This window comes from Bos indicus x Bos taurus, chromosome 21, assembly GCF_003369695.1.
Source record: "Bos indicus x Bos taurus breed Angus x Brahman F1 hybrid chromosome 21, Bos_hybrid_MaternalHap_v2.0, whole genome shotgun sequence".
NCBI lineage: Eukaryota > Metazoa > Chordata > Mammalia > Artiodactyla > Bovidae > Bos > Bos indicus x Bos taurus.
Window position 1 is genome coordinate 23,049,279 of NC_040096.1, and position 14,861 is coordinate 23,064,139.

The 14,861-nt window shown below is 49.1% G+C and overlaps 2 protein-coding genes across 4 annotated transcripts in view; both read right to left on the bottom strand.

Annotated features, from left to right (window-relative positions):
* The window catches only part of AP3B2 (adaptor related protein complex 3 subunit beta 2), a 36,898-nt gene extending 33,312 nt beyond the window's left edge, over positions 1–3,586 (bottom strand). Inside the window, exon 1 of the mRNA XM_027521000.1 lies at positions 3,286–3,586. Coding sequence (XP_027376801.1) covers positions 3,286–3,398 — 113 coding nt within the window. The 5' untranslated portion in view covers positions 3,399–3,586. The remainder of the gene's footprint in view (positions 1–3,285) is intronic.
* A 465-nt stretch (positions 3,587–4,051) lies between these two features.
* On the bottom strand, positions 4,052–11,984 carry LOC113879497. Of its 3 annotated transcripts, none has more exons than XM_027521003.1 (7): positions 11,252–11,984; positions 9,178–9,253; positions 7,504–7,521; positions 6,288–6,305; positions 5,743–5,905; positions 5,161–5,450; positions 4,052–4,169 (listed from the first exon to the last, which is right to left on the bottom strand). In XM_027521003.1, the coding sequence occupies exons 1-7, from the start codon at positions 11,272–11,274 to the stop codon at positions 4,137–4,139; spliced, it is 621 nt and encodes a 206-aa protein (XP_027376804.1). In that variant the 5' UTR covers positions 11,275–11,984; the 3' UTR covers positions 4,052–4,136. The 3 variants fall into 3 exon arrangements, with proteins under 3 accessions (XP_027376804.1, XP_027376803.1, XP_027376802.1); XM_027521002.1 differs by having other exon boundaries at positions 9,178–9,285; XM_027521001.1 differs by lacking the exon at positions 11,252–11,984 and having other exon boundaries at positions 9,178–9,402.
* Between the last annotated feature and the right edge of the window lie 2,877 nt (positions 11,985–14,861).

Sequence of the window (14,861 nt, forward strand, 5' to 3'; positions counted from 1 at the left end):
GCTGACCGGGGAGCTGGGGGTGCCTGTCCTGGTCACCAGAGGGCCCGCCCGAAACTCAGAAACTGGACACTGGCAGGAGGGAGGCTCTGGTTTCCTCTTTGCTGCTCAGAGACAAGGACTCACGTGGTGGAGGAGGGCAGGGACTAGGGACAGAGCCAAGTCCCAGTCTGCAGGCAGGGGACTGGCAGGCAGGAGAGCAGATCCAGACACAGGTGAGGCATCTCTCACTTCCCCCTCAGGCCACAACTGAACCTCTGCCCCCTCAAAACTCCTCCTCCTCAACAATCGTGTTCACCCCCTTCCCACTCTGACCCCCACCGTCTTGATCCTCACCTGTCTTTCCATGGCCAAGTCCTTGATGTTTTCCTTCCTATCGGCATTCTCTTATCTCTACTTCCTCCATGCCTAGCTGAGGCCCCTCACGTGCACGCCTTCAACTGCTCTTCAATTACATCCGTGGCCCTCTTGTCCCCAAGACTACTACCCCGCCAGGAGTGGTTGGCTTTGTTTGCTGTGTTTGGTGCTCCTCAGATTCCCACCATCCTTGCCCTAGCAGCTTCACTACTTGTCTCTCAAAGAAAATAAAGGCTTTAGATCAAAATCCCCACAGCTCTCAAACATCTCCATCTACTCTTTCCCTTCCTCTTCCCTCTGGGCAGAGTTGGTCCTCCTTGAGGCCAGGCCAGTTCTCCCACCCGGCTCTGGAAGCCTCCCCTCCCATCAGTCAGGGATCAATGCCTCCTTCAATTCCTTCCAGCCTCTCCCACACTACTGGCTCCTTCCCAAAGGCAGTTAAACTTGCTCTGGGCTCTCCCAGACTAATAATAGACAAATAAAAATAACAACAAAAATAAACAGACATTCTTGAACTGACGTTCTCCTCTGGCAACTCTTTCCCTTTCCCCTTTATAAAAAATATATATTTGTTCATTCATTTGGCTGATCTTAGTTGCAGTGCACAGGCTCTCTAGTTGTGGTTCATGGGCTTAGTTGCCTTGCAGTAAGTGGAATCTTAGTTCCCAGACCGGGGATCGAACCTGCATCCCCTGCATTGCAAGGCAGATTCTTAATCATTGGACCACCAAGGAAGTCCCTATAGTCATACTTCTCGAAAGCAAAATTCCCATTCACCGTGTTTTATTCATTTACCTCCTCTTCACTCTCCTATTCACTTTTAATCTGGCTTCAGATGCTGATTAGAATTTAGGGCTCAGTGGCCATGATGTCTACAACTTAAATGGGTCAGCCAAAAATATTTATAGATAGATGGTTAGATAAAGCAAATACCACAGAATGGCAACAACGACTGAATTGAATCTAGGTGGAGGGTATACATATATTCATTGTATTATTCACTCAAATTTTCTGTATGTTTAAAATTGTTCATCAAAGAATGCTGGAGAAAATGAACCTAGCCCCTCCTCTTTTGACTTTGCCAGAACTAGTCTCTCAGGGCTGGAGGTGGGGAGTGGAGCAGGAAGGGGTAGACCTGCTGTTTGTCAAACCAGTGGGCACGATTTCTTTCCTTGTTTGAATTGACCTCAGAGGGCATTGACACTGCTGACGGCTTCCTTCTTGAAACAACATTTTATTCCTCCTGCCTTTGGCTTACTTATTCTCAGTTATTCTGAAACACTTTCCCCCTGCTCTCTGGTCACTCTTATTCTATGTCTTCAGGGTTCTTACCTGTGCTTTGTCTGAATTCATTTTATAAATGCTCCTTAGGTTATCTGGCTATCTTCACTTCCTTCTGTGGCTTTGATGGATGGACACGCACGTGTGTGTGTGTGTGTGTGTGTGTGTGTGTGTGTGTGTACTAATAATCTCTTGGAATCCAAATCCTAACATCCAGCTACCTACTAAACTCTACCTCAGAGTTTACAATCTCACCATCTCAAAAGCCAGGCTCAACATTATTTTCCACAAATTTGCTTGTAATATCTTTATTTCCAATTACCCTGTCTGGCATCACCATCTATCTACTATAAGAATTGGTAACCTGAGATTATCCTCATCTTCTCTCAGCCCCTTCCTACTACCTTCCCCTAGGTAATCAAGTCTGTGGCTTCTACCATCTCAAGAGCCCCCCCAAGTCCTGGGCATCACCCATAGCCTAGGCCACCATCATGCCCACCCATCCAACTTCAACACCCCTTCACCTGTCTTCTGCTGAATCCGGCACACCTCAGATCTCTTCTCCACAATCCAGCCTGGGACCCTTCTAAAATACAAATCTGCTACTGCCTGCTTAGAAACCTTCAGTGGCCCTGCACCCCCCTCCCTCCACCTTGGCATCTCTTTACCTTCAGTTCTGGCCATTCCCGTGGCTTGGACAGAGATTCTGGCCACACCGTATTAGCACATACAAAACCTGTGATCTGGCTCTCCTTTACCTCCACACCTTGCCTAAAGCTCTTTATTCTGCCTGAAACATCCTTGGCTCTCCCCTACTCCCTTCTCTCCAGGCCCAGGGACCGGCTCCTCTCACCCCTCTGAGAGCCCCACCACACTGCACTGTCACTCACAGGCTCTTCCCTGTGCCCCCCTCTAGAGGGGCTTGCGGAGGAGACTGTGTCATGTTCATGGGGGCATCCACGCTGACTAGAACGAGACTTGACACAGCAGGCCCTTAATAACGCTTGTTTCAGAATTTACGAATAAACAAATGAAGGATGGAATGAGCCAAAGGTGGAAAGGAAGGGGAGGAAGTTAAGGTAGGGTTGAATTATAGGGGCAACGTGGGGAGCAGGAGTGGGAGCTCCAGACGCTCCCCAGAGATGGGGATGAGGACAGGGGGACCAGAATAAGGGGAAATGCATTTGTAGGAGCGGCTAGGCCTGGGAGGTTCTGAGTCTCTCTATTCCAGGGCGGGCCTTCCTGGACAGGCCTCCAGGCTCAAGCTCGAAGATCTGACCCCTTCCCCGCGTTCTTTTGGAGTCAATTCGCCACAAGCGAAAAAAGGCCGAGACCCTGTAATCCAAGTCCACGAATAGGAGAAACACTTGGGCCGGGAGGATTGGTCTTTCAAAAACAGAGCTGGCCGGCCCATCCCCCACCAGTCTCCACCCCCACCCTCACAGGTCCCAGGCCGGCCCCTCGCGGGGCGGGGGGCGAAGGGGGGACAGGGGTCGCGAGGGTCTGTGTCCACGGCCGGAGGGTGCCGTGCAGGATTCCGGTCCGCGCCACCTGGGCCGCCGCGGACGGGCCTGGGCGCTGTCCATGGTACCGCAGCGCGTGTTCCCAGGCCCGGCCGGGCCCAGCCCCCCTCTCGCCCGGCTCCCTCACCGCTTGTAGTCGGAGGAGAAAATGCCGCCGCTCGCCGGGTCGTGGCCATACTCGGGCTCCCCGGGGCCGGCAGAGCCGCCTTTGTCTTCGTTGTAGGCCGGGGCGGCCGACATAGGGCGGCAGGGCAGCGGGCTTCGCTAGGGAGGACGCGGCGCCGCCGGGATGCGGCAGGGACCGAGTAAGAGCGCGCAGGCCGGGCAGGCGAGATCCGCGGCGCTGCCCGGGCTCCGCAGAGGCCGCAATCTGCGGCGGCGGAGGCAGCAGCGCGCGGATTTATCAATCAGGGCAGAGCGCGTTGTAGTTCTTAAAGGCACCCGTTCCCGCGAAGCGGAGGGCGTGTCCGCGGAGGGAGCAGGAGGGGCGGTGCCGCAGAGCCTGGCCCCGCCCCAATACCTCGGAAATCCCTCCACCCACCCCAGTACGGAAGGTGCCAGCCCTTGAAAGTAATCATGCACCTCCAGGTCTAGGGGTGGGGAGGTGGGGTGGAGTTGCTGGACTGATGTTGGGACAGCCGTCTGGAGATGCAGAACGCCATTACTCATCCCTGACCACCCGGTCTCGGTGGGACGGTCTCTAGGAGCTTCACTCATCCCAGATACTACGCGGATTCTCACCCACGCTGTGGAAAGAAAGGCTGGGTCTTGGGTGAGGGGCGGGTAAAAGAAAGTTGTGCACGACAGCTTCCTAGAGATGATGGAATTTAAGGAAGGTTGGTTCAAGAGCGCCGAGGTTGCAGATGTAGAGAGATGGGGACTGAATAGAGGGAATGGTGAACCTCGAATTGGCTTTGGAAAATAGTTTAATGATCATTTCTGAAGCCCCTTGCCCACTAGGAGTGCCTGAGGTCACAGCTAGTCCACGGTCAAGTCCACATCCACGGAAACCTAGGAAAGAAGGGGAAGGGAGGAGGTTGGGTTAGGGTATGGTGTGACTGTCAGGACTTTTGGATCCTATGAGGCCTCCAGCTCCTCCCTCAAGGTCCAAGGTCCCCCCAGGGAAGGCAGCCTGGATCTAGAGAGAAAGTAGTGATTGGGATGGGGGAAGGGGGTGGGTTCCAGTTGAGTTGGGGCATCAGGTTGAGTGAGTGGGGTGAGGGTGGGGGGTTGCTCTTTTGCCTGGGCTTCCCTGGTGGCTCAGACAGTAAAGAATCTGCCCACAATGCAGAGACCTGGCTTCGATCCTTGGGTCAAGAAGATCCCCTGGAGAAGGGAATGGCAATCCACTCCAGTATTCTTGCCTGGAGACTCCCATGGACAGAGGAGCCTGGTGGGCTTCAGTCCATGGGGTCACAAAGAGTCCGACAGGACTGAGAAATTAACACTTTCACTTTTTGGGAGGTGAGGCCCGGATTTGGAATGTGGAAGGGGCCATAGGACTGAGTCTTGATCTATAGGCTACCGGTGTCTCCAGAACCAGAATTGGAGGGTCTCGGTGGAAATGGAGGGGCCCAGAAAGGTAGGGCTTGACTGCTTAGGTAGGTTCCATTGGAGAATGGGAATGAGGGTTAATCAGGACCACCGCAGCACCTGGCTGAAGAATGGGAATGGGGGTTGACCAGGACCACCACAGCACCTGGCTGAAGGAGGCTGAAGTAAATAGATGTGCCTCGTATCTGTGAGAGCGGATCTTTCTGGAGTGGGCCCAAAAGAGTTTCTGAGGAGTAGAACCTTGATGAATGAGCAGGCCTAGTTTGCTTCTGGGGGCTTTGGTTATGCCAAAGTAAAGTGGATCTCCAATTTGAGTAACGTGGCCTGGGTGGGGAGAGAGGCCCTAAACTGTCCAGAAGCTCATAGTTTAGCTACAGTTGTTAATTGGTTCTAGAGGTGATGTGGGGTCCTATGTGGGGTCCTATGTGGGTAGCTGGGCCGTGCTCACCGAAGTCATGGGAGTCCGGACTACTTGTACAGGGTCCAGGTTGGGCCCTGGACCCAACAGTTGCAGAGCAAAATGCACGCAGTTGCTGCGCATGGGGTGATAGGGAGGCGGGTCAGTGTCCATGGCTTCGTGCCCTCGGCGCTCCAGTGCTACGTGGTCAATGCCATCGCGTCTATGCAGCACCCTCCAAAGCAAGCGGGAGCGCAGCATTGGGCGCTGCCCTTGTTTGGATACAATGCCTTCACAGGAGCCGAGAAACAGGTGCGGCCCATGGCCACGAGGGTTCTTGCCTGCAAGGATCACGGGTCAAGTGTGATCAGAGCTGGCTTCGGTCCTGTGACTCCAGCCCCAAGCTCCCACCCACACCCCCATCTCCCAGGATCCCGTGGCCCTGAGCCCCATGCCCTGGGTGCCCAAGTGACTTCCGTCAGAGACCTGCACCATGAGCTGGGGGTGGAAGTCTTCGTCCCTATGAGGCCTACCCACTGGTGGAGCGGGCTTGATGGGCAGCCTCTGTTCCAAGCCCAGGGCCTGTCCTCCCACCCTCAAAGTGGATGATCTCTCCGTGGCCACAATACACACCAACATGGGCCCCGCACCAGTGTCCAGTGGGGGACATCAGCCTGAATAGGAAGAGGTCTCCTGGCTCAGGTTCATTGTCCTCCAACTCCACAGCCTCGAAGTGCTGGCCCAGGAAAGCCTCAGAGAAGAAGAACGTAATGGTGCTGACTGCCCATGTCACAGCCTGGGAGGAAACATGGACCAGACCACAGGATGACTGCAGGCCGGGATGAAAGAGAAGTCAGTTCCTTCTGCTGTTCATTGTGTCAGGTGGGCCACCCAGGGCCCAGGGAGACCTGGTTTGGGGCCAAGCCCTGGCTGAATGTCTTCCCTACCCCACACCTGCCTCCCTGTGCTGAGGAACTTCAGAGGCCTGGGCATCATGGGTAAGTCCTGCCCTGAACCATCCTTCAGTTTCCAGCCATTGAGACCTCCTGAACTGTTTCATCTCATCTGAAATTCCAGCCTTGACATTCCCCCCGCCAACTCCCACCCCCTCATCAGGATCCCCTTTCCCACTCATCTATATTTCCATTCCCTGGAGGCAACACAGGGAGCATGCCTACCTGAGATGAGCTGAAGTCCTAAAGAAACGGAAACAGAAACTCGGGTGAGATCTGGACCCAAGACAGGCATCTCCTCCCAAGTCTGGGAGAGAAAGACCCCTCCACAGCCTCAGCCATCAACATCTACTAAGCAGCTGCTCATTTGATGCTTAATACAGTCCCACAGATGGGCACAGTATCTGCATTTTCAGGATTAAAAGAAAAAAAAAGACAAAACACAGGTTCACATTCATCTGTTGGACATTTAGGTGGTTTCCACGTCCTGGCTACACTATCAAGTGTAAAACAGAAAGCTAGTGGGAACCTTCTATAAAACAGGAAGATCAGCTCGGTGCTCTGTGATGACTCAGAAGGGTGGGATGGGGAGGGGGTGGGGGGCAGTGAAGCTCAAGAGGGAGGGGATATATGTATATTTGTAGCTGATTCACTTCATTGTACAGCAGAAACTAACACATTGTAAAGCAATTATATTTCAATTAAAAAAAAAAAAACAGGTTCACACGATATATGTTGCTGGAATGCACACAGCTTAACGTAGGTCTCCTTCTTGTGCCCTTCGACCTAAACATCAGTCACCTGGTACCTTCTTTTTCTCTATATGGAAGGGAGCAGTACATTTAGAGCAGGTTTCTCCTATCTTTACTGGGAACAAAGGGCTTTGGGGACTCGGGAGGATAGCCTGCTGAAATTGAGCCTAGGCTTTGGTCTCAGAGAGAGCCTGGAAAAGGAGGTGAAAGTGGGGCCGGCCTCTCCCGTCCCTGACCCTCCCCTTCACCCCTGGCCCCACTCCATAGTCTCCGTCTCCTCTATGTATTACAGAGCGAATCTCATTTTCCTGAACTGGGAGCTGTGAAAGACTCAGGGGACCAACTCATCGCAGTTTGTGTGGGACTTTCCAGGCTCTAAAATTGAAAACCCAGCATCCCAGGAACCCAGGAAAACTTGGGACGACTGGTGACCTTGGGGTCCTCTCTCCCAGCTCTCTTGACCTCAGGAGACCACAGGGAGGACCCAGTCATGTGAACAACTCTTTGGTCACACTCTCCTGCAATCCACCAGCAGCCTCTCTTGCTTCCTACTCCCCCCATACCCATCAGGCCAAGCAGAGATCATAGCTGTGGGCGAGAGTGGACTGTCCTGGCCCCTGCTAGGGCAGCAGGAATCCGACCTGGAGAAAAGGTAAGACAGACAAGCTGAGGACCTCTGCTCCAGTCACCTGGGATGTGAAGCTCATCTAGGGAGGGGGAAAAAAAAAACAAAAAACAGCTGTCACCCCCTGGCTCCTGAGGAGTCAGGGTCCAAACCACCGCGCCTCTCACCTCTCCCCACTCAGGTTGCGCCCTTTGCATGAGGGGCTGTCTGTGTGTTGATGCATGGCTGTGCATTTGCTGTGCCCGTGAGTCTGCTGCAGTACTGGATACAGGACTGGGAGACTGAGTCTGGGCAGTGCCCCTTCTCTGTATGGGACATCAGATAGGCCACTTCCTCCCTCTGGGCCTCAACTTCCTCATCTGTGAACTGGGGATAATAAGCCTGGAAGACTGGGCATCACAGGACCATTGTGAGGCACTGAGAGCTCTTTGTGAGCAAGACAAGGCAAGTCGGGCAGGGTTTGTTTATCTTCAGTCTTCGTCTGAGCATGCAGAGTTGGGCATCAAGGGAGGAGGGGTGGGGAGAAAGCGTCTTTCTCAGATCAGTGGAGAAAAACAATGGGCCCTCAGAGTTGGGCTGCCTCCCTGTGACCCCTGCTCCAGAGCGCTCAGGAAGTCGCCCAGTTGGAAAGGCTCTGGAGAGCAGGGCCCTACCCCTGACTCCTCCTCTGAAAAGTTCCCAAGTGGTAACCTGGGTGAGGAGGCACTTTGGCCACCACCAGCTGGGCCCCTGGACTTGAGTCTGGGTCCAAATGAGGAGCTGCCCCTTCAGGTCGGGGATCTAGGTCCATGCATGGGGCTTCATCTGTAATGATAACGTTTATTGTCAGAAATTTTGTGATTAAGTTTCTGTGCTAAAATGCCATTTAGCCCTAACAGTAATGTCATGAAATGGGTACTGTTGTTATCTTTCTAATTTAACAGAAAGGGAAACAGGCTTGGAGAGGTTGCCAAGGTTCCAAACTAGTAAGTGGAGGAATGAGGATTCAAGCCCAGGTGGGTCTTGTTCCATTGCCCAAAACCTTAACCACTGTACAGGACTTTCTCTCTCACGCTGCTGGCACACAAGCACCCACTTCCCCAGACCCCTCCACCAGGAATTACTGACCCCCTCGGTTCTTCCTGACCTCCCCCTCGGCTTTCATTGAGCCAAGCTGCCATTTTCTTTGTAAGAAAAGGAGTAAAGAGCAAGATCTCCGGGGACAGACTGTCCTGCTCTCTGGGCACCTTGCCTGGCAATGCTGCCCACCACACTGGGGCTTCTCACTGGGGACCTGGGCTCTTTCTCCCCTCATCCTGATGGAGAATTTCAGAAGACCAGTTGTGAGAGTGGCCTTGCAACTGGGTGTGGGGCTGGTCTCCTTGGGGCCCTGGGCCCTGCCCTCCCCACAGAGATCCCTGAAGGACCTCAACTCAGTGGGGTGCTACCACTGGGCACAGGGCTTGTGGTAGCCCTTGGAAGTGTGTCTGTGGTCTGGCCTGAATTTCTAGACCCTTCTGTCCCCCTTTGGTCTAGCCCTGGACAAAGGTCCCTCTGTGGGAAGCAAGTTTCTGGGGTCACTGCTCTCAGCCAGTCATCTCCAGCCAGAGGCTCCCCACTGGGGCACAGCAGGCCCTTCCTTTAAGCCCCCAGCACACCCTGGGGCTGCCCCTTCCTTCCCTTAAAAGGCTTTGGTCATCCCCTCCCTTTTGGCCCAGTGATCCCACCGGAATCCTGGCCCCCAGCTCGAGCAGCTCACCTTGCAGCAGTCACCTCTGTTCCTTGCTAGGTGCTCTCCTTCTGTGGCCAGAGCAGGGAAGGCTAGTTGTCCGCCCCTGAGACAGATAAAAGAGCCAAGCAGGAAGCCCTGGGGCCCCGTTCTGAGCATCACCATCTGTGCCAATCTAATGGCAGCCCTCCCCACTCCTGGCAGCTCTGGGAACAAGCAGCAGCCAGAAACTGAAAGGCTGGAGCCTGGAGTGGGTAACTGGTGCCCTCACCCACCTCTCTCCCCCTCTCCTCTTCAGCCTCCACCCCACACCTGCTTCTGCTGGCACTGCCATTTGTACCTGCTCTCTGGACCTACCCTTCTTCCCTTACTGGCCTCCAGGGTATGCAAATGCCCTGAGAACAAACTCCATACAGATTTCAGTTCCTTTTAATTTGTTGATACTTGGTTTTATTGACTAACATATGGTCTATATTGGTGAATATACTACGTGCACTTGAAAATGTTCATTGTACATTTAGGGTATGGTATTCTGTAAATATTAGTTAGGTCAAGGTGACTGACAATGCTGCTCAGATAGTCTGTGTCTTTACTGACTTCTTGTGTAGATTTTCAATTAATTAATAGAGGGATAATAAAACAGAGGATGAGATGGCTGGATGGCATCACCGACTCGATGCACATGAGTTTGGGTGAACTCCGGGAGTTGGTGATGCACAGGGAGGCCTGGCGTGCTGGGATTCATGGGGTGGCAAAGAGTCGGACACGACTGAGCAACTGAACTGAACTGAATAAAACTTTCAACTATGATTGTGAGACTGCCCATTTCTCCCTTCAATTCTGTCAAATTTTGCCTAGTGGATGTTAAAATTCTATTATTAGATATTTGATTATTGTTATGTCTTTCTGATGAATTGACCCTTCATGGTTATGCATGGGGTTCTCTCGTGGCTCAAACTCTAAATAGTCTGCCTGCAATGTGGGAGACCCAGGTTCGATCCCTGAGTCAGGAAGATCCCCTAAAGGTGGAAATGGCAACCTACTCCAGTATTCTTACCTGGAGAGTCCCATGGATGGAGAAGCCTGGCAGGCTACAGTCTATGGGGTCTCAAAGAGTCAGACACGACTGAAGAACCAACACACATGATCAGTTATGCATGTCACTCCTCTCTCTGCTAATAAATTTTGCTTTGAGGTCTATTTTATCTGATGGGGCTTCCCTAGTAGCTCAGTTGGTTAAGAATCCGCCTGCAATGCAGGAGACCCCTGTTCGATTCCTGGGTGGGGAAGATCCGCTGGAGAAGTGATAGGCTACTCACTCCAGTATTCTCAGACTTCCCTGGTGGCTCAGCTGGTAAAGAATCTGCCCACAATGTGGGAGACCTGGGTTTGATCCCTGGGTTGGGAAGATCCCTTGGAGAAGGAAAAGGCTACCACTCCAGTATTCTGGCCTGGAGAATTCCGTGGACTATATAGCAGAGAGTCAGACACCACTGAACCACTTTCACTTTCTATGATGTTATGCTCACTATTCGTAGTTGTATCTTTTATCATTCACTTTTGATCTGTATCTTTTTTGAGGTGCATCTCTCCTAGACAGAACATAGTTAAATCTTGCTTTTTAATTTATTTTGGCAATCTCTGTGTTTAAAATTGAATCATTTGTTCCATAGATATTTAATGTAATAATTGATATGGTTGGATTTTGATATAGTATTTGTTTTTTTCCCTTCTGATATTTGTTCCTTTCTTCTCCCTTTCCTGACTTCTTTGGGCATATTCAACTTTTTTTAAGAATTTAATTTTATGTATTGACAGCTGTACCTCTCTCTATATATTAATATTTTAGTAGTTTCTCCAGTATTACAGTGTAACTATTTAAATTTCCACAGTCAACATACTGATGATATTGTATGACTTTACACAAAATGTAGAAGCCTTGTAACCAAACAGGTCCATTTACTACAATCCTCTATTTGTTACATGCATCATATCTACACACATTATCAACTCCACAAGCTAATGTCATAACTTTTGCTTTAAACTGTCCTGTATTTTAAAGAAAGCAGGAAGAAAAGTCTTTCATATTTACCCAGATATTTACCATTTCTGATCCTCTTCATTCATTCTTGAAAGTCTAAGATTTTCCCTGATATCATTTCCCTTTAGCCTGAAGAATTTCCTTCAGCATTTCTTGTGGTGCACATCTGCTGGTGATGAATTCTCTTAGATGAATTCTTTTGTCTGAGAGTAACTGTATTTCATCTTCATTCATACTATTGGATGTAGAATTCTGTATTTAATCTTTGCTTTCAGCAGTTTGAAGATTTGCTGCCACTGTCATCTGACCTTGAGTTTTCGGTGAGAAGTCAAAGACAACTATCATTAAGTTATTAAAGATAACTCCAGCATGTCATGTTCTGTTTATCTTTGCTATTCAGATTTCATACTCGTTTTTAGGACTGTGACTGCGACTGTACCTAGAAACGGTTGTCTTTATATATCTCATTGTGGTGCCTTGAGATTTTTGAATATGTACATTTTTGTCTTTACCAAATTTAGGGATTTTTTACCATTATTTCTTGACATTTTCTGCCTTGTTTTCCCTGTCCTCTCATTTTTAACTCCAATTAATATCATCACCTTAATGCTGTTTGATATGTCATTTTTTTTTCAATCTTTATTCTCAATCTTTTGACTGAGATGTCTCTTTGTATTTCTTTAATTTCATTGACTCTTTCTTCTGACAACCTTGACTTGCTGTTAATAAACCCACTCATTTAATTGTTTTCTTATTTTCAGTTTTAGAATTTTATTTAAAATATAATTTTCCTTTCTCTAAGATTATCTATCTATTCATTATTACTATCTTTTGCTTAAATTTTTTTTAATCAACATTTCTTTTTTTTCTTTTTCTTTTACCATCTTTTTTTTTTTTATTTTATTTTTAAACTTTACAATATTGTATTGGTTTTGCCAAACATCGAAATGAATCCGCCACAGGTATACATGTGTTCCCCATCCTGAACCCCCCTCCCTCCTCCCTCCCCATACCATCCCTCTGGATCGTCCCAGTGCACCAGCCCCAAGCATCCAGCATCGTGCATCAAACCTGGACTGGCGACTCGTTTCATACATAATAGTATACATGTTTCAATGCCATTCTCCCAAATCTTCCCACCCTCTCCCTCTCCCACAGAGTCCATAAGACTGTTCTATACATCAGTGTCTCTTTTGCTGTCTCGTATACAGGGTTATTGTTACCATCTTTCTAAATTCCATATATATGTGTTAGTATACTGTATTGGTGTTTTTCTTTCTGGCTTTATCTTTTGCTTAAAGTTTTTTGTAGATATTTAAAATAAATGCTTAAAGGTTTTCACGCCCCCCACATTTGGGTGGTGTGGGCATACACTGTCATTGTCTAGTTTTTCTAATGATGTTGAGTTATGTTTTCCTTTTTTTTTTGCATGTCTAGGATTTTAAAAATGTGTATAATGGACACTGGAGATGATACATTGTACAGATTCTTTATTCTTTTATCTTCCCCTGAAGAATATTGATTTTTATATGAGCAAGCTGTCACATTAATAGCTTGGACTTGATTTCAAGCTTGTGGAGTTCTGGTTCAACCCTCTATTATGGTGAGTCTAAGTTTCACCATTTTTATTAGGGTGTATTCCTTAGTCCCAGCCCATAGTCTAGTAAGGAATAGCCCCTATGCGATTTCAGTGGGCAGTCCAAAGGGATTCACCAAACCCCTTTAAGTTTGTTGAAATCAAACTACATATTCCATCTCCCTTGCAGTTGACAGCAGCTGAAATATCTCCCCTTCAGCTGTTGCTTTCCACTGGGCTTCTTGGAGTCTCACCTAGTAGGTTGCAGTAAAAAGAGTTATCCGAGGATTTGTAGGGACTTTATATGCAGATTTAGGGGATTCCCCTCTCTGTAGATACCTTCTTTCTGGTATACTCCACCCTCAATTTCCAGCTGCTCCATTCTGAAATTTATCCACTGATGTCTTAAGCCAAGAAGTTCTGTGGCTTTTTGTGTGAGGTTTAACCATCCCATGCTGGATAGATGGGGGAGGGCCCTAAAGGAAAAGCTTGAAATTTTCAGCCTCACCTCCTATTCTTCAGGGAGGGGAAGGGGACTAGCAATGGAGTTAATGATACATCATACTCACTGACCCATGATGCAGCCTCCCTAAAAATTCCAAAAGTATCGAGTTCACAGAGCTTATAAGTTGGTGAACACATGGAGGTATTGAGAGAGTGGTGCCCAGAGAGGGCATGGAAGCTCCCAGCCCTTTCCCACATACCTTGCCCTGCGTGTCTTTCATCTGGATGTTCACCTGTATCCTTCATCATATCCTTTCCTAACAAAGTGATACATGGTGATGACTTGAAACAAATAGACTGCCAGGTACTTCTCAGGCAAAGATGAGTTTATTTGGGATCAGCAGAGAATGGCAATCCAAGGTCTGCAACCCTGGTAGAGCCACATGCACGTCCCCATCAGGCAAGGGAAGGAGAATGCTTTTATTGGGAAGAAAAGGAAGTTCAGAGGGCTAGAGCTAGCAGAGTCCAGGGCTTTTCATTGGCTGAGTGCTTTCCAGGAAGGAAGAGCCTGCTTTCTATTAGGCTTAGATACCGTTACAGGACCAGTCGGGTGTGCTGCAGTCCATGGGGTCGCAGAGTCGGACACAACTTAGCAACTGAACAACCTTTACAGGACGTGAGAGCTCCCCCTTCTGGTTTCCCAACTCTACTTAGTTAAGGTTTCTGTTTATTAATTTTTTACAACAGTAAGTAAACTGTTTTCCTGAGTTTTATGAACCATTATAAAAATTAATTGAATCCAAGGTGGAGTCAGGGAGGACATGGGAAGTTCCAATTTATAGGCAAGTCAGACAGAAATTGTAGGAAACCTGGGGACCTAGTACTTGAGGTTGACTGCTGACATGGGGGGCAGTCTTGTAGGGCTGAGCCCTTAACCTGTGGGATCTGATGCTGTCTCCAGTTAGACAGTGTCAGAACTGAGTCAAATTGTATGACATGCAGCTGGTTTCACAAAATTGCTTGGTGTGGGCAAAGCTCCATACAATCTGGTGTCAGAAGTTTTGTGAATGTGGTACTAGGGTGAGAGTAAAGGAGACTCACACAGGGGAAAAGTGAATCCTTCCTATTCAAGAAGTAACTACGAAGATAAGGGTTGGTTTAAAAAAGTTTGCCTGTATAGATTTCTCCGCCCCAGATTCCCCACCTCTGGTGGTGAGAATGTCTTCCTTCCTCCTGGTACAGGGAAAGTACTTCTCATGTGGGACTTTTAGCTCCAGCTTTCAGAAAGAAAAGGAGGGTCAGAGTGTTCTTCTTATACCTGCTATTTTCTCTTGCCTTTAATTCAACATCATCAATATACCAAAGTGGCATATTTTGAGGTGACATGGTCTGCTTTTCCTTCACTAGTACAGTGTGTGTGTGTGCTCAGTCATGTCTGACTCTTCTGCAACCCCAAGGACCATAGCCTGCCAGGCTCCTCTGTCCATGGGATTCTCCAGGCAAGAATACTGGAGTGGGTTGCCCTCCTCCAGGGGATCCTCCCAACCCAGGGATGCTACCCGTGGCTCATGCATTGCAGGGGGATTCTTTATCTGCTGAGACATCAGGGAACCACTCACTAACAGAGTAGGCGAAGAAAAAGTAGAAGGCAAA